Raw genomic sequence first — 26,064 nt, 5'->3', positions numbered from 1 at the left:
TTGAGATGCCTATTTGTTCGTCTCCTCAAGAGTTGTTTTTCTCTATGGTTGTAATCACTGTCATATGTGTGTGTGTGTGTGTGTGTGTGTGTGTGTAACTCTTTCCAAAGTCAGATTCTTCTGTGATTTTTTGAGCAGATATGTGGACATAGACGTGGCTTCCTGTCAGTTTGGTATTATTAATAATGATCCAACTGCAAGAAGTTACTGCAACACTTTGCATCTTCAAAAGTCCACAGTGGTTGCACCTCTACTGTTGGCTTTTGGCCCTCGAGTCCTTTTCTCTTGTGGTGAAAGCATGTTGTGATGGAGGCATGACTTTTCCTAAAATGTAGCAGCAAGTGACATGGCTTGCTCCCAGAACCAAATATCCAGCATTGTCCTTTCCAAAGGAGCTCTCTCTTGCCCATCCTGTGTGGGCACTATTTTCCTTATAAGCAAATTCTATTTTAAAATGCCGTTTCTAAAATGATGGAGATGGAATCAGGACGCAAGTCCTGGTCCCTGTCATCGGTGGACCACAAGCGTGGTCATTTGAGTCTGATCAACTGGGAGCAATCTTTATGATGCTGTTTCTGTCAACGAGCTGAGCTCAAGTATATTGAAGCATGGAATACACACTGTGAAAAGTGTGTGTGTGTGTCTAGTTGCGTGGGACTCCGGCAGCATATATTTTCATGCCCAGAAAAAATGGAAAGTTCCAGAACGGCAATACGATGTAAGATTTGAAGTTTCCGGAGGCTGTGCCCTGTCACAGCCCATACACTGCAGGGCAGTGGTACTCCCTGAGAGGAGAAACAACTAATTCAAACAAAGTTCCACCCACATAGCAATGATATATAGTCTGGTGTGGTCAGAGAGGCCGCTTGCAGTGGCGTGATTCCTCTGGGCACAACACGAACTGAAGCCCTAGGTGATTCTTATTCTTTTGCTCTAGTTAATGAAGTCCCATTAGCTTGCTAGACACAGATATAATGACCATATTATCAAGTACAAACTGTGTTCTCATGTGAGTGATATTTCTGTAATTGCTCAGGGAATGGTACATTACCCCTACCTGAAATTGAGTGGGGAGGAGAGAGATACGCACCTGTCGTATGTATCTGTAATGGATAAAAGTGTCCTTTAAAAAATGTATGTTTCAGTTGCATCACTAATCATTGGTTGTCTTCCAAAGCAGCAAACAAGTGAAGTTTATGATAATCAAAGAAGAAATAACTAGATGTTTCCTCGTTGTTAGGCATAAGTGGTGGAGGAAGGGAATAAATCATTGCACCCCATCAAGCCCCAAATCTCCACCCTGACCCAAGTTCAGCAAAAGATACACAACGAAATGGGTGATAGCATGAGACCAGGCTCCTGGAGAAACGTGCTATGGACATTTCCCTGGTGGACTGAGTCCCGCTAGCCAGGTTCATGTGAATGTGCTTTATGTTTAGGAACACGTTTCAGGGCAAAGGGAGTGATGTTTTCAATATTGAAATCAATTGCTCCAACTCCCCAAGTGGCTAGCTGTTTATATATTTGTATATTTACATATTTATACTTAATATCTCTGGGATGTTGTTAGCTCACGTGCCACCCACTTAGAAGAGGTGTAACTGCAACTTGGTCTTTCAAAGAACAGCTGCGACTACCTTTCTCCTTACTGGACAGGGGAAAGAACACTTTTAGAATGGAGACCAATGACATGTTTTTCCCTCATGCCACAAATAGTTGAAAAATGCCTATTGCATGCAGGGCTCGAAGCTGGCTCCTATGAGAAACTTATTTATAAAAGTAAACTTAGTTATAGAAACAATATGATCATGCTTTTCACTCCTTTACTCAACTATGTGTCCCCTACAAAGAATGTGTAATTGCTCCATATCGGGGATGAGGAGTCGAAGAATCAGTTTCAACATTAGTCTGAGAGCAAAAGAAAAAGAGAGAGCCAGAATGCTTGGGGAAAGGACCACACCCGCTTTCTGCCTCCAGCTGTCACTGAATGTTTTCAGTTGAAATTAACAAGGTCATAGAATAAAGAAGATAATTTATAGGTTTTTTGAAATGAGGGAAAGTCCACTTTTGCCAAGAAGATGTCCCTATCGGAATGCTGCTAATTGATATATGGACGCTTTTCGCGGAGGTTTTCTTGATTCTTCACCTGACACATCTTGAAGTTTATCTCTGATAAGTGAGTGAATTAGACAAAACTGGAGCCAGAGACTGATTTAAAGTCATGCACAGGGAGGGAGACTTTTGGCAGTCATAAAAACAAACAAACTTAACATTGGGTATTTTAAGAGATCAAAGACCTTTGGGAAGATTTACATATTCCCATTAGGAAGTCAATAACATATTCTCAGGGTAGTAGGCACTTTGCAGGGGGAAAAAAATACTTCTGTCTAGGATCCTTATCTTTTCATATTTTCAAAAAGAGGAGGATTAATATTTCATTTAAACTTTCTGGATTTGGAATGTATATAGAAGACTTAATGTCTCAAATATCAAAAAGGGTAATATATTTCCTCCAAGAGTCTTTGAAACTTTGTACCCTTATACAGAGAGTATTATATGCAACGGTCCTCTGGAATCACGTGCCCGTGCTTCTTTACCAAACCCTTAACTATAATAAGTGGAATCCAGCACAGGGAACATCTTTCTGTATCTAGATTTCTTACCTTCATTATTCTCAAGAGGTGGGCTCCTTCTTTCCATCCCCACCCAGAAGGCTGCCTTAGCCTGATCTAGATATCTGCAAATGATGCCGCCCCACGCTCATATAGAGGTGATTTAAAGCCTCTCTCACCTCTATGCAGAAGAGAACAAGAGGACACCCTGGATTCATGTGGTCAGTGATGTCCTCGGAGGTGCTTTCTTTCAGAGCCTTCCACAGTCAGCCATAAGGTTTAAGGAACAGAGAGATACTCCCTTATACAGCCAAAAGCCAGTCCAAATTAGCCCATCTCCAGACATCTTGCAGGAATAAAATGTTTCAGATACTGCCATCAGTAAAAAGGTCTTTCAGTGCCAATAGGATGTTTCCTGGGTAGGTTCTTAGGACCAGGGACAAAATGGAGAGCTGTGATGCTGTGAGAGGTTATTTCTCTCTCGTGTAGCTATTGTAATTACCTTGCTTACTATTAATAGTGACTGTGTATTAAAGATCTACTATGTAGCAGTTACTTAGCACGTAGCATTTACTTACTCTCTTGGCCACTGTAAGCTAGTGATTATTCACCCCATTTTACAGATGAGGGCACTGAGGCTTAGTGGCATCCACATGCCCAAGTCCAGGACCTGAACCCACAGGCCTGACATGTGTACCTGCTTGCCTAACCAATATCAACACCAATATTGAACACAAATCTGCCTTCCGCCAGTGCCCAAATCTTTCCTCTCCACCACACTGACTTGACTAAAGCAAGCTTGAGGGCTGTAATACGTGATCTCAGCCTGGAGTGTCCGGAGTGACAATCCCAAATTCTCACTCTAGGCCAGTTTTTGTTCACTGTTGATAAAGAACACAGGAAATGAAAAGAAACTTTTAATTGGTAGGAACCTCACTGTACCACCATGCCACAGTAGGATCGATCATTGCAGTGCAATTAACGAAGCACAAAATGTAAAAAAGGGAAACCGGGTTCTGTGTGAGCTTTGTTTGGTGCATATATGTCACCAAGACATTGATGAGTGTCAGATTTCCACTTTGGAATTGCATTATTGAAATTATGAAATTTTTGTTTTCACTCAGAAGCTTATTTTACACTTATATGAATTCATGTCAATATGTAGCATTTTCCAACTTTAGCAAATTAGCTCCTTTAGAGTCCAGAAGTATCCGGAATTTTTCATTATGTCATTGTCCATGATTCTGGAGTGTACAGTTCTTCACCTTGTAAGTTCGTCTCAAATGGCCAGGATGTTTTATTAATAGCCGTGTATTACATTTCATGGGGACAGCTAAGGAAAATATGATAATTCCATTGAAAATGAAACACCCTTTTCATTTTTTTTTGGCAATAATGAATAATAAAAGGAACAATAACCAATAGGCCTTGAGCTTTCTATCTGTTATCTTGGTTCATCTTCTGAAGAAAGACTACAATTATTGTTATCCCAATCATCTAGGTGGAGAAATTGAGTTCCAGGGAGGTTTAGTCATTTGCCCAAAGTCAGCTACTGAATGGCTATGCTGGAATTTGGACTCGGTTTCTGCTTGCAGAGACAGGGTGTGTAAGAACTGCCTTGGAGTAAAAAGGGCGTAAGAAAGTGTGCAAAATCCACAATGCTGCCTTTCTAAAACATCACATTTAATTGGCTTTAGAAAGGAATCTGTCCAAACAGTGTATGCTCTGACCCTTTTCTCCTCATGATCATGAAAAGTCAGAGGGCTGTTACACGAACGTGATGAGTTGGTGGAGGAAGTATCTGGAAGGCAGTGCTATCCTTTGCAAGCTGCGCTATTAGTGTGGCCTGCTGCTGCCCGATTTGTGAGGAATCTTATTGGTGCCTGTGGTTCTTGGGCAGAAGAGTCAAATCTTCGTGGACTCTTGCTATTATTTCGTGTTAATAATAGCGATGACACAGGATTGGTTTCCTTCTGTCAGGTCTTGTTATGGGTAATAGTGGATGTTCTTGTGACCACAACAATTATTTTTCAATAATGATCTACTCACTTCTCCCAACAGAACAAAAGTTCGTCTGGGTCCTTCCTGTATTGCTACAGATGCGTCATTCTGTCGGCCGCAGCACTTTTCTGGAATGGTTTTACCAGCAGAAAAGGATTGCATGTTAATCACCCTCCTCCATTTTGATTGTTTTAGACAGTTAAGGACTTCCGTTAGCCTGATTCCAAACATCTATTACACTAAACACCCACTTTTCAGATCAAAGACTCCCTGCACTGTATCTGTTGCTGCACGTAAGAGTCCCTAAATTGCATATCCGTTCAGCCCAAAGCCTCGTCTCAGTCTGTGCACAGTATTCCTGGATTCTGCTTTTAATCTGCAGAAAATCGAGCTTGTTTGTTTCTCCATTTATTAGATTATGACATGTTTATCTCTTCTGTCAATCCAAACACAACTTGGTCAACTAATCTATTTACCCCGCTTTGAAATAGGGCAGTGTATCTCTAAGTTCATGCTTCCCTGCGGGGGAGTTTTTAGTGATAATTTGCATTTGTTTTCTAATTACAATTTACCCTGATCAGGACGTACTAGACACGCACCTTCTTCGAATACGCCCATATGTTTTTATAAACAGCAGACTGGAATAATTGAGTATTTCCAATCACTGGTATTTTTCTTTTTCACTGTTCTGGTAGACCTAACTATTTCTACATGGGTTGCGCATGGAATCTACTTCCGTGTGCTTATCAGTGACATGCAGATGTTCTGTCTGCTTCTGCCTTGGTTATGGGTGTTTTGTACCATTCCCTGCAGTGACATGTGGTGTGTATACACGTATGTTCCTGTATGCATATAGGGGTCCCATTAATGCTCTGTCATCTAACAGAAAATTGGTGTAGCAATAGCTTTATTAGACTAATAACGCTCGGTGTTGACCATCAACAGCAGTTTCCAAAGGGGTACACTATTAGGAATTTTGCTGCAAATCAGAAGCCTGTGATGGCAACCCCATTATACAAACCTGGCCCTAAAACCTAGATTTGCTTTGATTTCTGCAACTGGGAGTATGCCAACCTGGGAACTGAGCAGCTGAGCTTTATGATGGCATTATCCAATTAAATGTGTGGGACACTAGACAACAGGCTCTGGGCAAAATCTTTAGGGAAAGCATTAGACTAGTGGGCCCCCTATAGAATTAACAGTATGGTATAGCTTTTAAGGTTTTACTTGGAACGTGACCTCACAAATGTGTCTTCTTTGTTTGTTTTTGTTCACTGAGCAGTATATTAATTAATCCTGGAAACCATCTTAAGATCCAAGAAGGTACTTTAGGATTTTTCATCGCAAGTGATGCCAAAGAAGTTAAAAGGTAAGAGTTTATTTTCACCTGCCTTCTTTTCTATTCAAGCCATGGGTATCTTCAGTCGCCCATGTGGGCATGCTTCCATATGTACAGGGCCCTAACTTCCAAACTTCTTAACATGTCTGTGAGCATCGAACAGTGCCAAATCTTAGGAAAAAGAGATTGTACTTTCAAATGCTTCCATGCACTCCTCTTCACATGATGAATTCCACATCTTTGAATTAGAATAACACTTTAGAAGTAAGAGGGCCCAGTTACTTGTCCCTTCATTTCCCAAGGGAAGAAACAGAATTCCAGAGAGCCCAGTGATTGTTCAAGGTCACCCTGATGCTTAGTAACTCATAACAACATAACACAGGACAACTGGTTCCTCGTCTAGTGTTCTTTATTTAATTATGCAGCCAAATTTACTCAAGAATTATCAGTTTTCTATTTAAAGTGTCAAATGGAATCTCAAAAGGTTTGGATTAATTTCCAATGAAATACTAAACTGGCTGTATCTCTATTTGTGGCCTTCTAGGTGAGTCGCTGAAATTGTCAGGTTTGATTGTTCAGCCTCTGTGTGTACAGCTCAGGATTTCTTTGTCCTCAGTATTCTATGACACTTTTATTAGCATCTTAAAACCTGTTTAAGTGGCTGAAGAAACCATAGGGCTCTTTGCAGAACACCATGGAAAATTGTTATATTTGATACTACCCTATGAACTAGGAAAAGTTTATGAGCAGAAATCGTGACTCAAATGGTCAGACAGGTCACTCCACTCAACAATAACATTGCATAAAATATTTTAAATAAATCGCTAATTGGGAAGGTCCACACTTATTTATTTAAGCCTGTTGTTTTCATATAATGAGTTCTTACTGAAAGCCAAGTCTGTGCTGGGGTTCTACATTCTTTATTGCTACTCCTCGAAATAAACTTGTACGGTCAGTCTTCTAAAACACTCAGGGCTTTGGTTTCCTCATCTGCAAATTGAGATAAATGATATGTCCAGGCCACGTAGCATGTAAGCAAGTGGCAGAACCTGGATTAGTACTTGTCTTTCCTTGTCCAAATTTAATAATACTAGCAAATTCTATATAGAGTTTAATATGTACCAACACTGTTCTCAGTACCAAGTATTGATGAACTCATTTAATCTTCTAAACAACTTTATGAGATATGTAGCACTAGTTTTCTCATTTTACATATGAGGAAACTGAGGCACAGATTGGTTAACTAACTTGCCCAAAGCCACGCTGCTAGGGAGTAGTAAAGCCAGGATTTAAAACCAGGAAGTGTGGTTCCAGAGCTGACGTTCTTAATTATTTGCCAAGAGGTAAGCCTGACATGCTGAGCACAGAACTATATTTGACAACTGATGTTTTATTATTTTCTTCCCTGTCACCCACTCTTGCAAGCTAGCCACACCAGTTATAAAAGCTTTCAGGAAAAAAATGGGTAAAGGAGACCCCCGCACATACACACACAAAAAAAATCCTTAAGACTCAGCTATCTAATGACTTAACAAATTTACCTGTGCAAATTGGGAAAGGATGGCCACTATTCAGATGTGGGAGAGGAAAACCTCCTTCTCTAGTTCATAGATACTCACTGTTCTTCAGAGTACCCCGAGAACTGGTTTCCTCTGAGAGGAAAGTAGGGATGAAAGGGACTGAAGGCTCCCCAGGTTGTGCTCACGTCCAGACTGAGACACAAACGTGGGAAGCAGCATCTCAGCACCACAAATGGGGGGCTGGGAGGCACAGCGACACCCGAGATCATGTGCACCTTCCACATAGGCCATATAACGTGAAGCTCCCATTTGTGCAATTCTATTTCCTATTGCAGCTCTCACTAATGAATGTCACAAATATCAGGCAGTCCAAAAAACAAATTACCTCCCGTATTAGGGAGTGCAATATGTCTCATTCCAGTGCTTTATGGTATTCACAAATACATGCTGACACAATCAGCTACACCACCAGCCTGTAATTTTCCATGGTGTGTGATGTGTCAGAGCAAAGGCTGTCAGTTAGGGGATTTCAAATAGATGAAGACGGCAGAAAACCACAGAAAGGACATTGGAGATTTGAATGAAACTAAACAAGTTTTATAAAAATGGAAAAGTAGATCATGATTCTCTAGTATCGAGTTTAGTCCTCCGCTGTAAAAAAGCAGCAAAAGAAGTTTGTGGATTCTGGCTCATAGAAACTTTCGGATGCAGTGTTTTGAAGGAGAAATGATGATTGAAATCATCCAACTCCAATCTTAACAAGATCACTTTGGAATGAGCATTTGGGCCGTTGTCCTTCATCCCTTGCTACTAAATATTTTGCTTTTTAAATCACCTTCACATAGTCTTTAAGAGTCATAAAGTGGTGCCTCATTGACTCAGTTTGGCTTGCAGACATGATTCATGTGAGTCACAATTTAAAAAAAAATAGTTCTCAAGATGAAGAAGTCCTAATCTTTTATATAAAAATCCTTATTATAGGTCTCTCCCGAAATACTTGCAGATCCAGCATTACTGGACAGCTTTCTCATACTCATTCGTTCATCAGATGTCACTTTCTAGGACACTCTGTACTAGTGTTAAGCCAGGGCAATAGTGACGAACAGAACAGTGGAGACAAGTGCCTGCTCTCCTCTAAGGAGGAGAGAATTGGAGTTCTGTTTATTCATGGTGCAAAGAATGGCTGCATCCGGATCACTGATTTAGATTGGGTATAGGTGAAGGTTGATCGGAGGGAGTGACACTTGAGTAGAGATTGAGGTGATGGGAAAGAATCCATCATACAAAGATCTGAAGAGAAGAGGAGAGAGACATAGTGGGAACGAGTTCGTTGTGTTCCAGGAACTAAAGGAAAAAGAGGGTGTCTGTGGGAGGAAAGTGGTGAGATGAGGTGAGAAAGAACAGTGGAGCTGGTTCCCAAAGGACTTTGTAGAGAGGTTGGATCTGTTATAAAATGGAGTCATGGATGGCTTTAAGCTGGGGTTGTTGTAGTCTGATTTATATTATTAAAAGGCCTTTCCACCTGCCGTGTAGAGAATGGGATGCAATAGAGCAGGAGTGGAAGCCAGGAGACTCAGCGACTGCTGCACAGATTAGGTGAGAGACACTAGCTTGGGCTAGAGTGGTGAGTGGAGGTGGTGAGAAGTGAGATCGATTCAGAATATATTTTGGAGAGTTCCTAAGACCCACTGATGAACTGGACGTAAGAAGTGAGGGCAAACAGAGGAGTCAAGAATGGAGACTTGACATTTCCTCATTTCCCATATTTAATGAATTAGCAAATCCTGACCCGTTCTCCCTTCAGAATGTATCTTGGATCTGTCCACTCCTCTACATGCCCACTTCCTCCCTCTTTAGTCCCAGGCACCACCATCTTTTCTCAGCTAGACTCTTGCAGTAGCTTCCTTACTGGTCCAGAATCCTAACTGATTGTCTTCCTCCAATCTTATCTTGAGCCTCTCTGCTAGCCACACTGCTCATTTCAGTTTCTCCATTATGCGTACAGTCAACATAGTTTAACTCTTTCCTACCCCAGGGCCTTTGCACACACAGTTCACACACACACACACACACACACACACACACACACACACACACACAGTTTTCCTTCTTTTACATTCCTCTTCATCACTCCATTTCCATTTGCATGGTTGGCCCTTCTCATCCTTAAGATCTCTGCATAAATGTCACTTCCTCAGAGAAGCACACCTTCCTCGATCACTCTAACTGAACAGGTACCACCTTTTGTTATCATCCATCCCTTATGTCTAGTTATCTTCTTAGACTTTATCACCATTAGCAATTATTTATGTTTGTTAACTCATTATTACCTGTCTCTGCCAATACATCCTGAACTCAAAACAAACAAAAAGAATGGGGACTTGCTTTGAGCCTTACACAATTGGATAGATGGCGGCTCCATCTTAATGAGGTGGGGAGAATGGGAGGAGGAAGAAGTTTGGGGTGGTAGGGAATTGAGAATTCTAATTGGGCCGTGCTGGGTAGGAGATAGGTACTAAACATACACATGGAGATGTCATCAGGGCAGTTGGATCTAAGATTCTGGAGTTCTGGGGAAAGGGAAGGGCTGGAGATGTAAACTTGGGTACTGTATCAGTGTGGGTCCTGGCAAGAAACACAGGACACACGTACATGGGAAAAAGCAGTCTTATGAAGAGAATCTGAAAAATTGTGAGCTGAGAGTTAAGCAGTACGAACAAGGGATAGCAAAGCACCCCATTGCTGCAAACCGAGGGGAGCCACTTTCAGCCCTGGGGAACAAGGACTGTCGGAACCAGACAGAGATTATCGTGTGTTAAGGGCTGCCTCGCAGGAGCTGTGTCCTTCAGTAGATAGATGGCGCGACTACCATTTTATGATCTGGCAGGGAGGAACTCATCATCGCTCCTTACCCTCCAGTCTCCTGCTGGTTCCCCCCATTGGCCAAACACAGTGAGAAACCAGAGGACAGGAGACCCTAAACACCAGCCTTGCAGGATGTAGTTCTGTCTCCTTGATGATGTGTGTGGCAAGGCCACTAGCTGAAGACTGCTTGAAGAAGGTGTGGATGAGCAGGAGAGGAAGTGGAGAGGAGGACAGGAGGAGGAAATGCGGCATAGATTCTGAGGAGTGGAATCCACGGCCATGGAATTAAAGTGAGATCAGTCAGCATGGTTGTGTTTCCTTTCCTCAGCAACACTCAGCTGCTCAGGTGCAGGTGTGCAGTAAGGTGGGGGCTTTGCCAGAGAGGCCGAGGTGGATGGGGAAGAGAATGGAGCCTTCACAGAAGTGCCACTTCACAAAAATCAGCTGGAGCTTAGATACCCTGCCCTCTCCACTTGGGGGAATGTGTCTCCGGGTCACCACAGACCCCCACCCTCACCCCATTTCACTCATTAACTTTACCAGTCTGTCCCTATGGGTATTTCACTTTTAGAATCCAGCTTTAATTCATGACGTAATCATACTTTATCTTTTCAACAGTCTATTCAAATTCATCATCATTTCATCATCTCTTTAGTAGAGATGCGTTTAAGACCTTGGATTCCAGGACCAGACTGAGTGGATTTGAGTCCTGGCTCTGCCACTCAGCTGTGTGACCTTAGGCAGGTCACTTAATGTCTCTGTTTTTCAGTTTTCTTATCTGTAAAACAAAGATAATTACCATACCTCCTTCAAAGGATTGTTTGAAGTTCAAATACATTAATACTTATAAATTCTTAGAACAGTTAGTTCCTGGCCTACAGTTTGTGCTCTATAAATGTTAGTTATTGTTACTAATATGTATAGTAGCATCAAATGGTGGCAGAAAATGGCCAAAGGAAGTGGAAGCAAAATCGCTTCCTCCTTTCCTGCTCTTCCCCTTTCAAGGCAGGTCTTCGCTGATTGGCTTCTTAGCCACATTGCCACCGAGGGCAAACAATCATCTCCCTTTTCTTTTTTTGCAACCTGGATGAAAACTGGCATTTAAAGAAATAGTGGAGGAGCTGCCACAGTGGAAAGAGCATTGGGCTTGGATCTCGAAGTCTTGGGGCTGGCCAACTTCCAGCAAAGGATGACGTTAGGCAGGTCATGACAACCTCTTCCATTTACAGATGAGGACACTGAGTCCCAGGATCTCAGATCTCTTCCAGATTTCAAAGTCTTAACAGTGGTTTCCAACTGATGCCCATCATTAATGCAAGTCCTGTGAAAAACATCAAAAGGAACGTAGGGATAACACAGCCAAGGACTGTGTTTAGTTCTTTATAGCCTTGGTCAGGGAAAGACCATGTTTATCCCTGACATTCAATTTTGTGTTGGGAGTGGTAAAGGCGTTAAGCCAGGGATTATGTTAGTTAGTCCCTGTACCCAGAAGGTTGTAAGGTTCTTCTAATGAATCTGAAAGCACGCCGGCCTCCAGCGCTGTTTTTCTAGGCCCTGTGCATTTTAAACAATGCTTGAATGATCTTGTTTTGTCTCATCCAGAATATCTCGATGTGGCCAAGGCACTTTATCATCACATAATGACACTTTAGTCAGATGAGGGGGGTTTCCCTGTTGATTGATTGCTTCCTTTGGGTCTCCTTCTACCCAAACCTATGATACCCTAAGCTCCAGTGGTCAGCTTAGCTGTGCTCCATAGTGAGAAGGAAACCTTCATTTATTACAATTTCTCAAGGCTGGATTGTGTAGTAGTTGGTCCACTCAGTTTGGGAGTAATTTTGGATTATGGAATCACAGAAGGAATTTGACAAAGGGATCCCCGGATTCATCACTTTTGATTTTCCCTCTCTACTCTCCTCTTCAACCTCTCTCACTTTAGTTGAAAAGAAAAAGGTGTTTTCAAAGTGACAAGGCAAATATTTTTACTTGACTGAGGAAAGTCATCCTTATGCCCCTTTAATATATAGTTAGCCAGACTGAAGATTTCAGAGATGTATTTCACTGCCCAGCAAAGGCCCAGGGCTGGTTGCCCACGTGCTCCGAGGAGCAACAGTGAATGTCATCCTCTAAAAGAAAAGAAAAGCGAACAGACGCAGTGTGTCACATCGGCAACCTTTCCCCCAGTTCCTTTTCAAATGAAAGTTTATTAAAAGAAGCACTAACTCAAATTGCAGAGACCTGTGTTTGAAATAAATGGTCTTGCAACAAACATTTCCGTCTGTAAACGTCTAAACCTTTCAAAAGATTAAAGGAAATTGGTGCTGGCGTGTTTCATTAATTTGGCACCACAGCGGAGGAAATGTGGTACTCATTTCATTTGGGTGGATTATGAAACGTGTCAGTTTTTCCATTCTCTTTCTCCAGGGCATTTTTTTACTGCAAGGCCTGTCATGATGACATCACAGATCCCAAAAGAATAAAAAAATGCGGCTGCAAACGGCGTAAGTAGTGTTTCTTACCCCCTTTCCTCCCTCCTTCCTACCTTTTCCCCAAATCCATTTCCCTTCTCCTTTTCCTATTAAAGAAACACTAAACATACAGAATTTTCTTGAATATGTTTATGTTTCATCCAGCAATTTAAAGAGACATGAAATAAATACCTGTCCTCACTTTATTAGAGCAGAGGTTGAAAAATCAGCACCATCAACACCTAGGAGTAAACCTAATGCCAAATCCCGCTTCCTGACTCTAAAGGGACTCCTAGGTAGAGGTGTCCAGTTGAACACAGTACATATGTAGGGCATATGAAATGGAGGACGGACGGCTAAGGCCATGGAGGACGGAGTGTTTTTGCAGTGGTTTCCTGTGGATGGGGTGTTGCCAAGTGTAAAGATGGCTATACTAGGGCAGAGAGGGAAACTGAGTCTCAGGACTCAGTCTCTTAAGTGGGAGCTGACTCTCTTTCCACTTGGAATTGCTGCAAGTTTTGATACCAAAGGCCATATAGTTTTCAATTGTGATAACTTCAGACTGGCCCGGAAAGAACTTGGCCATCGCCAATGGACTTTGTCATTGCCCCAGTGACCAACCTCAAGCATCACTGTTCTTTGGGGTCGACTAGATTGGGCTGAGTAGTTTCTGGCATCCTCTGTCTCAAACCCTTCCCAAAGCAGCTTGCCATTGGGGCCTCTTGAGAAAGAGATGAGAAGTCAGGAATATTGGATCGTGAACTCTGGAGAAACCAGGACTTAACGTGGGCTTGGCCTTGAGAAGGCCAAGCCTTCAGCAGTGATCGTGTTGCATTGCCTTGTAGAAATTGTTCCCAACCCTGGAGAAAATGGTAATAATGACGCCTTCCTTTCTATGGCGATTTAGTGTTTTTAAAGCTCTTTACGATCATGACTTTCTCTGATTCTCACCATAATCCTGCATAATTGGCAGGGGGTGTTATTCATCCCATTTCACAAAAAGAGGAAACTAAGGAGGCCCATTTCGTGAGAGGATGAGTTGCTGAGAGTCACACACACCCAACACAGGGTTTCAGGCTCACGCCAAGGCCCCTCTTGATGCTGTGCCCTAATCCTTTTGTTTAGGAGAAAGGTCAAAGTGGGTCTGATGAACAAGAACACAGTTGTAAAAGTCATCCCATAAAATACTTTTTCACAAGCAGAAACCAAATGAGCACCCTTCCTGGGATATGCCTTCTGAAGCCAAGGCTTTATTCAATGCCCCCCACTGCACAGTAAATGTAAAACCCCTCAGATATGATCACTGCTCTGCTGAGTCATGGAGGAGACACGCAGACTCTTGGCAAATAGCCCTAGAGCCCACTCATGGGCTAGAGCAGTTACTGTAGAAATCTTATCAGGCTGCTTCCTAATTTGGGGAGCTCAGGTCCACTGTTTGGCTCCCCCTTCTCCATTGACTTAACACACAGGGCCCCTCTCCTCCCAACTTGGACACCTCACCAAGATGAGTATTTATTGAAATACCAGAACTTCTTGGGGCCTAAGAATTCTGATTCTGACAACCTGCCAGGAAGAGTGTTTAAGGGTGTGGAAGGTACAGAACGAACCCACTCCCCAGGCAATCCCCCCAATTCCATGACTCAAGGAAACACAAAGCCCTTCTCACCCCAGCCACAGCCAGGCTCTGCTGGTTGTGAGCAGGAGGCGCAGCTCAGCTGACCAGGCATCTTCCAGATCAGGCTCAGGGTCATCCCATCAGGAGAAGCACACTATCCCAAGGTGGAAGTAAACAAGAGAGAGGAACATATGCAAGAGGCTGAACTCCTCTGTGAGGAAACTCTCGTAGTGAGGATGGGAAATGCAGGAGAACCTGCCAGAGAACCTGGTCCCACAGGGGTATCAGTGAAATTCACTTACTGATTAATCAGGCTCACATCGTTCACATAGTTTTAAGTACCTTCTCTGTGTTAGGCGCTGTTCTTGGTGCTAGGGATGGAGTGGTGAGCAAGATAAAAGTCCCTGTCCCTGCTGAAGCCTTCACTATAGTAAATGGAGACAATAGCCATAGACACAATTAAATACATTCCGATAGAGGCAAGTGCTATGGAGAGATTGGAGGCAGCCTGGGGGTATGAGGAACCGAGTAGGTATGCTAGAAAGGTCTGGAAGGTCTCCCTTGGGAAGTGGCATTGGTGCTGAGACCCATCCAGTAGGCAAAAGAGCAAAGGCAAAGGCCAGAAAGCAGAAATAAGTATGTAGTGTTTGAGGGAAGGAAGGCAGGCCGGCGGGGCTGGTGGGGTTGGGAAGAGAGTGGTACAAGACGAGATCAGAGAGGAATACAGGGCCTTCCTAAGAAACTTGGGCTTAGTACCATTATAAATGTAGCCATTGGAAGAGTTTAAGTAAGTAAATGACGTGATCAATTCGTATTTTAACCGATGTCGCTGGTGAGTAGATAAACAACAGACTCTCAGGAGGAAAGAGTGGAATGGAAGAATGCGGAGAAAGCCGCTGATTCTGGGATGTCCCTCACAGGGCACTGTAGTGGAACCCAGCAGTGTTTTTAAGTCTCTAGAAATGAGGATTTGGCCTCTAGGACATTTTGCCATCTTGGTTCCAGACAAGCAAACAGCAGTGGATTTTAATTGGAAGGAGAGGCACATAATTGTTTGCAATAATTTCATTCTCTTCATTTCCCTTAAAGTTGGTTCAGCGAGTGAAGTGTCTGATCTCCCATCAAGCATAGCACAGATTGCTGGCGAAAGACTGCCTCTCCAAAGCCAAGCCAGTGTGACGGGGGTCTCACGCCCTTCTCGCTGAGTTCCCCTCCCCCGCTTGGGCTCCTCCTCTCATAAAGGCCCTCAGTTATGAGGTTAATGTTTGATAACAATCAGAATAGTCCAAATATTGTTCTTCCTAATTAAAAGGCCATAGCAGCCTGTCGGACAGAGGGCAGGATACAGATGTATATTTTTAAGGGCTGGTTAGAATAAAATGAGTTATTACTAAATATGAGGCATACCAGGCGAATTAGGAAATTGGAGAAGATAGGTTTTGGTTGCAAAGAAACTTTCATTAGAAGGAGCTGGAATTGTTAATAATGCCTTGGGGGGGTTCCCGTGCCTTTGAATAAACATTGCCTGGTGCCATAAGTTGGAGAAGGCAGCTAACTCACATAGTCATTTGTCCAGACCTGTTAGGCCAGGCATTAATAATTCACCCAGGAATGATTTGTCTCCGGCGGATAGAGCTGGTGACAGTCACTGGTCTTCATTCACAGCTTCCTAACCCTCTTCTCCCAACCTAGCTCTTCCCTTTTCAAGCCCTCCCCTACTTCCCCACTCACTTTCATTCAATAACCTTAAACATTTCATGTCATACTATCTGGAGAAATATTGAGTGTGGACATTCCATTCCTGGAAATGCTGTGGTAGTATAGTTTAACTTTTGCATTTCTTTCCATTTCTTCATAGCCCTCCATCAAGGATGAGAGTCAAATTCAGCAGAGGAGCAAGGAGCAAGCTTCAGAATCTATTTACTCATTTTCTTTTTCTATGTAACAAACCAGTCTAATGATTTGCATTTTCTCCCCAGCTTCTAAAAGTTTGCCAAAGGGTGGACTCCTAGGGGACAAGTCATGTCTAAATTGATGTGTTTGAAGGAATTTTCTTCAAGTTCTAATCATTGACATATTTTTGATTTATTTTTTTTTCCTCTTTGCTGCCTTGGAATACGGCCCCTACTCTATTTTAACTGCACCCTGGTAGTGATATATTGTGAGTAACACGGGTTCCCAGCAGCCCGGAGTCCAGTTCCCCTGTCTTTCTCTAGCAGAGATACTTCTTTTATTTTCTGTACAGTTTCAGTTTCTTTTTTTTCTTTTGGTATTTATGTTGCATGTAGTAGTGACATCATGCCCCTCTCCCTCATCTAACACAGTCTGCAGAGTAGCCTGGAGCTGGAGAACCCTGAGAGCAGGAACCCCACTCTGTTCATCCACCTTAGCCTCCAGCTTCTTGCCAGCTTCTGGCGCTGTCTTATTTTTCCATTTGAAAATAAGACCTTGACAACGGTGTTTCTCTTGAAGGCCTTGTCTTGGGACCTTTAGGGGACACTGAGTAGGCTGAGGAAATTACCACTGTAGCTCTAGATGCCTCGTCTATTGGGGGTCTTTGTCATGCTTGCCTTTGATAAATTATACTTGGTCTCCTCGGCTATTGAGCTTGAATTCCTATCTTGAAGGAACCACACATGCTGCATATATATTCCTGTGTTGTGATATATATATGATATGTACCAGTACTTTATATGTAAAAATGTGCATTTTTATATATGAGTAGAGATATATTATAGAGAGAGTGATGTATTTGTTATAATATATGTGCCTCTCTATATGAGTAAGTGCTTGCTAGGGAATTAACTGGACACCAACTTTGGGACTCTTAAGTATCTAAACTACCTCACTGGAGACAAGTATTTCCATAGTGGTAATTATTTCCTGCAATCTAGGAAGTTCCCTTGCTTTAAAATCAAATTTCTTCTTCCATCAGTACCCACTAAAACATACCCAATTCTTCTATAGGTGTAGGCCAGACATCTTGGAAGAACCATTTACTTGTTTAAGGCAGAAAAGATGGCTCGAGGAGACTGTTCAGTTTCCTTGCTGAGCTATGTACAAGTCTGAACAAGTAAATGTAAGTCTCTGAGCCCCTAACTTACTCAAGGAGTAGGCCTCTTCTACTCAACATGATGTGGCAGTTGACGAGGGCTTTTAGGGCCAGTGTTCCTGTGTGTACCTTAGAGCAGTGCTGCTTTCAGAGGCACCTGAAATGAGCATGGGGTCTTGACTCGTGTATATCAGACCACTGAACACGAGGCCCAACCTGCAGATCACTTGAGTCCAATGGCCTCGGGATTTGGAGAAGATGTCTCAGCATGTGTCCTCTCATTCACCTTTAGCAGCAAAAGAGGCAAGTCTGTCATCTGGTTTGGGCTAGGTTTCAGAGTTTGAGGGTACAGAATGCTCAATGTACAAGCAAAACAAAACAGCGACCTTCTTCAAGTCACGATTCTGCCAAAATTGACTCTGCAGCTCCCTTTATCTGCAGAACACCTTCAAGGATGGTTTTGAGGGCACGAGCCACTTTTATAGCTGAAGAGCAGCTCACACAATCTAGTGATCCTTCAGAATCGGAGAGAAACCATGATGTCAATCATCAGACAACTCTAGTGCCAAATTCTTCTGCCATTTCCAGCCACAGTATGGTGCTGAGGGCAGGAACAACTAGCTCGGAGTGCTCTGTGCTGCAGACATTAACTAGCTTTTTCTCCCCCCTCTTTCCGCTCTGGGAAAACCACCTGGAAGATCTTTCGTCTCCCTCCAGAAGCTATTAGGAGGAATTTTGCTAAGTGAAGACATCATTTCCCATTTATAGGACTTGAAAGAATGCTCTCTGATTCCCAGTGTCACATCAAACAAATGCCTCAACCTTACACCTCAGTGAACTTTTCTTCCGTGGATGTTTTTACCTGTAATTTCGTTACTGTGAGCATCTGAAGAGCAGCTCCCGGGTTCAGGCTTGAAAATAATCCTTCCTGCATTGGATTGATTTTAAACATAAGGTTACGATCTAACAAGTTACTATGACTTGAATGGCAGATTTTTTTTTCCCCCCACACCAGTCTTCCCCTGAATTTGCTCCATTGGAAACCTAAAATATCTCCCCCCTGCAGTTGCAAACACCACCTGAGCCTCTCACTCCAGCACTGCTTCTCCTTCCCCTCCCAACCCACCCTGGAAATTAAGATTCTGCAATTGGAAATTGGCTGACAATTTGGTTGCTGATACAGGAGGCAGATGGTGCTGAGAACAGGATGGAGTCCCACCCCCTCTTCCATTCCAGGCTTGGCTCAGAAGGGCCAACCAGCAGAGAACCTGAGTTTGACAGCTGACCGTCAGTTTGACACAAGCAAAGAGCAGTAACTAAACTACATCTACAGTAGCCACTTCTCCACAGGTTTCCTTTCTCATGATCATGACCTTTGAAAATATTGGGAAAGTTGTCCAAGAGTATGTCTGAGATGTCTTCCAGTTTTAAACACTTAAGGGTAAAGAAATACCTTTGATGATGCCCATTAGGGAATGTTGTCTCTATAAATAGCACCAGGGAGTCATAATGGAAATATTAGATGAATATTCACTTCATTGTGGTGAAGGAAAGCACATAAAAGCTTTTTCTCAAATTGTAAAACTGTTAGGAGGAAGGTGAGACCCAGGGTCTAATTCTTGGAAACCACATAAGCTCGTTGAATCGGTGGCACCAGTCCAAGAGCAAGAACCTTATGATGTGGGCCAAAGAGAAAACCGATTCCCCAGGGGCTTATTTTTCAGCTTTCCCAGAGTTAAGCCGGCCTATGGGAGCAATTCATTGAATATAAAGTTCCAAGAGCCCTAAGATGGAATGACAAGTCACTACAGTATGTGCACCTACCAGAGACACATTTGCATCTGTTCCCTGTCTCAGGAAGCTGTCACAGGGCTCTGAAGAGACCTGGCCAGCTGGTGCTGAAGTGGCCCTCCCCTGCTGGCCACGGCTGCAGAGGCAATGTGCTTGCTAGGGAGTTGCCAGTTTTGACCACTCTGGGACAATCTACTAGAACCTCTCACCCCTTTGTCCTGGCTGCCCCCTAAAAATACACTGTGGATTGTGGGAAACCATTGAATTGAAATGACACTGCACTCATTTCAGTTCTTAGAGGCACACAGGGTCCTTTTTCTGCTCCCTTTCAGAGGGAGCTCCTTCAGGTCCCCTCAACTAGTTGCTTTTCCACACCGATCCACTAGATGTCCTCATAGATCTACTTTGTATTGTTATTGGAATCTCAGGGAAAACTCTTCTGAGCATTGGGATTTGGGAGGAGAGCATTGGGTGGCTCCATAATAAGAAAATCAGCAAATACCAAAGGAGAGAGGGCACTTTATGTGGCCAGGGAGTAGATATGAAATTTACTTCTGTTTTAAATAAATACTGAAAACTTTCAAAGTTGCTCTTTGAAACCTAACCTTGGGAGTTCTAAATGGCACTCTGTTATCTGAAATTAACCTTCTAACCTACAACAGCTCTGGAAGAGGAAACAATCACAGAGAAATGGAAATAAAATACCAGTGATTCTGAATATCCATGATTCACTAAAACAAAACCAAAAGATAAGGAAGCCAGAGAGAGAGAGTTGAGGAGGAGTATTTCCCAAATTAGGAGATCCACAACTTAATTTTGATGTCATTGTGTTTTACAACTGGAGACTATAATTTTATACACAGAGCGTCCACATCTTCTGTAACAGCTACCACCAGGGAGGCAAATCCTCATCCGCTTTTAGTGAAAGAGCTTGTTCACGTCTCGTGTAATGGCCCAGAGGAAGACTCTTCCTGTGGGGACACGCGTCCTTCAAGCCTGATGGGTCACTCTACCAAAGGGAAGGTCAGAATGGGACTTGCCTTTTAAGAACGTGGACCCAGAAGTAAATAGGTGAAGACATATGACAGGGAGTCAATGAAAATGGACTCTTCCGGAAGTAGAGAAAAAGAGCCACCCTCCGCGTCGGTGGCACCTTGGTCTAGACATTGTAATTTCCACAAGTTTGTCAACGTATGGGGCTCAATCATTTTTAACTGTTTCTGTCTTGTCTTTGAGCCTCTCACTGATCATTCTTGCTGTTTTTTTGTGGTGGTGGTGCTTGATTGTCTTCTGAGATTTCTAGTTCGTATTTGGTGTGAGTGTAAAAGTGAGACTGGGAAGGAATGACGAGTAATAGCATGTTTTCTTTTTTATGCATATGCTGCTTTGGAATGCGACTGCTTCTAATTAACATTTAATCTTCTTATAGCAAATGGTTTCTTTGCTGCTTGGATGACCAGTTTCAGCCTGTTCCCGCATGCTAACAATATAAAATTTTAGAACAATGCATGGTCTCCAGAACAGCCAACAATAACAGTTGCAAACAGTCCCTGAGAGGCACTGGCTTGAAGTTGTGTTTCCTCCTGAACCCGTATCAAGTAGGAGGTTTAAATCACCCATTACAATGGGCTTACCTCTGACAAAACCAGTTCAAAAGTTATTCCACCCCCATCCTCCCTCCTTTTGTCTTTAAAGAAAGTATATATAGATGTATCTATATATCTATATACACATATATAGATAGATCTATGTGTGTATATACATATATGTATATATATATATATTTTCTCTATAAATGTGTCAGATTCTATTATTGTATGTGAACCCAAAATGACAGGATGCAAATGAAAACCAGGGACTGCTGCTAATGAGAAGCATAGCATTTCAGAGTTTGAAGGGCTTCTCTTCTGCTACAGCATTTGATTAAAAATTGTTTTCAAAACAATTTATCTACAGTGAAACAAAAAATCATCTTCGTTTTCCTCTTCTGTATAAATAACAAATCAATATTTCCAGTAAAAGAACTAGGAGAGAGAAAAACCAAGCAAGTGGTCTCCAAGTTGTACACCAGATCTGGATGCATTTAAAATAACTTTATTTTCATGTCTTCAGCTGAAGACTTTTTTCCCTTTCATGATTTCAACAACTGCTCTTTGGAGGTATCTGGGCATACACACGATGCCTTCTAAATTCTTCTGATTCAAATGCTATAGGAGAACGTTTATTCCCCGCCACCCCCTACAAGCTACACTCAGGAATGATGTATCACACATTGAACAGGGCTGGGGCTGCATGATGATGACCGGAATAACGGACTAGCTAGGACGCTAAAAGAACGTGTCACTAAAAATGTGAGCCAAGTTCACAGGAATGGAGTTGCTGCTGAAGAGATCTCTCATTCATCTCCCCCAATGCCTGTTCGTCACAATCATAACGTTACCCCGCTTGACAAATATACTGTATGGCAAGTCATAAAGGTCTTAGAACAGGACTTGACCCATTTGAGAGATTTAAACCCCTCTTCCTGGTGACTGTAACATTCAAAGAGGCCAAAACCACAAGCCGTATTTTAAAGGAAGAGTACAACCATTCTCCACGAAGAAAAAGAAAGGGAGGGAAAATACAACTTTCCAAATGGAAGCTGCGGGTGCAGGGAATAGCACCTCTCTTTAGTGCAGGTTACTATTTGGCTGTGATGTTTGGAATGAGTATGAATTCTTCTCCCTCCTGTCAGAGAAGCAGGCCCGTTCCGGCTAAGTGATAAGCAAATATTTTTGCCTGTTGTAGCAGCAAAATGAGGCACGAAAACCATCTCGTGGTACTGAACTATAAATTGGCTGGAAAGGTAGAGTGAGGGACGTGAAGGATACATTGATGTCCATCAACTTGAGTAGGTTAGGGCTCAACTTGGGTCCCTAGGCCATGTAGAGCCTTTGCCACTACCTTTAGAAGCACTATTGATATGGCAAGCAAGCCTCAACACGATCTTTTACATGGGATCTCTTCTCTTAGTTCATGTTTTGTAATTTTTCATCTATTTTGACCAGTATATTCTGTATAAGAAAAAAAAAATTACGATGAACCAAGAGCCTGGTTGCTTTCTGAATTTTTGGTGGGCGGGGTGCGATTTTCAGATTTTCTCAGCTTTAAGCAGAAAATACACCCATGAGTAGCTAAATGCATTCCAGTAGACCAACATCTCATAGGCTTTGGGTGATTTTTTATTTTTGAACTGCCTTTAATGTCAAACACGCAGCGTTAGCCTTGAGTAGCTGCATTTCTTATATGGACAGATTTGGATATTTGTTCTGTCAAGAGTAAATTTAAATTCCTGTAGGCATCCTGTAAACGCACTCTGGGGAAGTTCAGCAGAGGCATCATCAGATTCTATATTAACACGTAATCGTTTTACATCTAATTTGATGAAAGCTTGTCCCAGGCTCTGCCTAATGCCCAGAAATGGATGGAAATTAGAAAGCCTACGTATTAGATATTTTTTGCATCCTGCAAAAACCATTTATCGTACCAAGAAGCAATGAATTGATTGGCTGTGTGTATATTTTGTCCTCCTGTATTAATTGTGCCAGGGGAAAATTGTTGGTTACGTTTTTTGCTATCTGTAATGTGCTCTTCTTCTCATCCAAGAACCCGATTATAATCAGCCATGCCCTTTTCCTGTAGTCACCCGCTTCCCCTAGGGGAGAAAAATCATACACAACAGCCTTGGGGGACTACAGAGGCAATTTATATTTTCGCTGCATTTTTTTGGATGGACCACCAAACTGTTACGAGCAGTCACTCTGCATTTTTTTCTGGGTCAAGACTGTTACTGTGAACTAAGACCTGTGTTAAATCCCTTCAGCTCCCTTCCGGCCGCCTGGCTGCGCGTGACCTTGCCATTAACTACCGCTCTTCCTCTCCTCTCATCCAACCCCATGGTTATAGCCAAGATGTCCATCTACAAGAGAATGAGACGGGCATGTTGTTTTGATTGCGGACGTTCTGAGCGTGACTGCTCGTGCATGTCAGGCCGTGTGCGTGGTAACATGGACACCCTTGAGAGAGCCTTCCCACTTTCTTCTGTCTCTGTTAATGATTGCTCCACCAGTTTCCGTGCCTGTAAGTTGAACCCCGACATACGCAGTTCCATGTCTGTGCTGTCTGTGGTATCATCCTTGTCTTGTGTCGTGCCCTGTGGTTCTGTGAGTCAGTCGAGGTGATGTGTTCTTCCCAGTGTGACCTAGTATGTGGTGATATGTCATCCCGGTTGCCTGTGTCACTGTGTACGTGCTGGGGAAGCCCTCCCTCCCATTCTGTTAACTTGTGCTTCACGTAATAGCACGCAGAACTGTGATATTACAGTCTCACTCTCTTTAAATAAATAGAAATGGAATTAATGTGACAGCAAATCAAATCCTATATTAATACAGAGAGTGTGGAAATATGTATGTTACTATTCAGGGAAAGGTTAGATATCGGATTGGGTCGAAGGGAGGGAGGTAAAAAGTCTAGCGAGAACAAGCCAACGCGAGCTAGCATTAAATTGTTTTTAATGAGCTTAGGTAGTTTCTAAAATACAACAGGGTTTCGATGCAGATGTTTTTTGTTTTGTTTTTTCCACTGTGTCTAATTCTGTGTCCCTAATCTGTGTCTCATTCCTCCAGTGCCAGGCTGTGTCCTATGTTCTGAAAAAGAGTGCTCTAAATCTGCCAACTTATACAGACTGGTGGGTTGTAGAGCTCCCCCTAAAAAAAAAAAAAAAAAAAAAAAGACTGATTCAAAGGATCATTCCACTGATATCATTTACTTTTCCAAAAGTGTTGTTCCCTGTTTAAGGTATCTTGTAGTAATCATGATTCCAAATAATAACAAAAACTGTAAGCCACGAACCTCCATGAATTCCTTGAGTCTGTCGCACAGGCCTTCGGGATCCGACGTCTTTGTCACGCGCTCAGAGATTTAAAGAACCAGTCAAGGCTAGTAGCTGGCAAAGCTGAGATACACAGATCCCTAAGAGCCCCCTCAGCCTTGTCTTCAGCATGGACTTTACTGGTATTTGACTGACACAGCTCATAGGTGGTGTTCCGGAAAGCTCCAGCGTGTACACAGAGACCCTGGGATGTGGGTCTTCGTCTAAGGGCAGAACAGGTCGTGGTTCCGCGTGAGGACCTAGCTGCCTTACAGTGTGGGGGTAACTTATTTTCACATTTCTGATAGCATGGGAGATAGAAGACAATTCTGTGCTTCATCCCTTCCTCTTGAAAGCACCCAACACATTGACTAGTGGCTGTCTTGCCATCTCTTCTCTCTCCTCTGTACCCAGAGCTGCTGGTTGCATTACACTTTCACTAGCGAGGATGAATTCACACGGGCACCAAGGGCGGAGAAGAGCACTCCCCGCCTCAGCGTTTGCTCCCATGTCAAACTTGGCTTGACTTCCCTGTGCCGGCATTCAAGGGGGTCTCTACGTGGTGTGCTTATATGACAGCGGTCCAAAGAGGCTTCTAGTGCTGACGGAGCCCTATCTTCCTCGTGTGCATTGGAAGGGTGTGCCAGGCCAGGAGCTGGTGTTTGTACCTGCAGTTCAGGTCTGAGGCATGATCTGTACATCGAGCTGTCTTAGAGTCATCTGGAAAAGTTAGATCTAGGACCAGACAATCATGCTCTCCGATTCATGACTCACTGCCTCTCCAGAACAGTGCCAAAGGACAAGATTCATTTGTAAAAGTAATAGCTAATGGAAGGTGTATTGAGAGTGATTTGGGACTGTTTAAATCTTGTCTTGACATTGGCCTAACATAGAACTTTTTAGAAAGAAAATTTCCTTTAAAATCTTTCTTACAGATGCCATAGTATGAACTCTTACCCCTTTATTTTCGTTGTAAGAGTTCTCTGTCATCATATGACACTACCAAGGTATACTAGGACACAACCACACAAAGAATTTGTTTGTCGACAATGTGTAGCAAGACACCAGCTTCAGCGACAAGAGCTGGGGAAGAGCAAAGGAGTGAGCGATGGTGGCACAAATCGGCCACGTCGCTTTGATTGGTTGTGGGCAATGTAACTACCAGCCACTGGGTTACCCTTCTGCCTAAGGCACAATTTCTGTTTTCACATAATTAGTAGACTCTAAAACCTTGGCCAGAGATTCAGTGGAGAAAAGGAAGGAGTCACTCGGGCTCTAAACTAGGATATGTGGTCATGTTTTGGCTCTGGTCACCCATACCAATCACGGCAACATCCGTGTCCCCCTAGTGAGGCCCAGCCTGTATAATTTCCATTTCATCTAGGAGAAACCATTCTTGGAGGGGTTTCTCGGCTCTGCAATTTAATCCAAGCATTGTTGGAGACGAGGAGAAGAAATACTTGGGGTAGGATTGTCCTGTCCTCTCAGAAACTTCCCGTGGATGAGATTGTTATCCTACCTTCTCCTCCAAAATATGCCCCACTGTGGAAGACATGGGGCTTTGGCCTGTGTGTTGAAGCCTTAACTGGTACTGATGGTACTGACAGCTCAGGGGTGGGGTTTGCCTCCTCTGTTTCTTCAGTCTTTCCGCCCTTGTCACTCCATCAAACAAAAGCAGATTTCATCTATCCCTGTGTGAGACCACTCACCTTTGACCATTAATAATAAGTTAGAAAAATCCATTCCAATTTGAGCCCCTTCGTGCACCCGTATAAGCCCTTCTTCTCCAATTAAAAAATGTCTGTCTCTATGTGGAATTCTACTGGCAGGACTCCAATAGCAATCCCTTCCCTCACTGGTGGTGGGGTTGGGTGGTGCCCGTTTGACAGAGC

General features: G+C 43.0%; 1 protein-coding gene across 21 annotated transcripts in view; it reads left to right on the top strand.

The window, feature by feature from the left end:
* Window positions 1-26,064, top strand: part of KCNMA1 (potassium calcium-activated channel subfamily M alpha 1) — a 709,234-nt gene that overhangs the window by 560,427 nt on the left and 122,743 nt on the right. For 15 of the 21 annotated variants that reach the window (XM_081075057.1, XM_081075054.1, XM_081075040.1 and 12 more), the window contains 2 exons: window positions 5,896-5,982; window positions 12,762-12,838. In XM_081075057.1, the coding sequence (XP_080931183.1) occupies window positions 5,896-5,982; window positions 12,762-12,838 (164 nt within the window). Of the gene's footprint in view, window positions 1-5,895; window positions 5,983-12,761; window positions 12,839-16,572; window positions 16,685-23,208; window positions 23,383-26,064 lie in introns of those variants that run through there. The other 6 variants (XM_081075052.1, XM_081075048.1, XM_081075051.1 and 3 more) reach the window with 2 other exon arrangements.

This window comes from Rhinolophus hipposideros (genome assembly GCF_964194185.1).
Source record: "Rhinolophus hipposideros genome assembly, chromosome: 15".
NCBI lineage: Eukaryota > Metazoa > Chordata > Mammalia > Chiroptera > Rhinolophidae > Rhinolophus > Rhinolophus hipposideros.
Note: the sequence above shows the minus strand (reverse complement) of the source record. Positions and strands in the feature narration are given on the sequence as shown.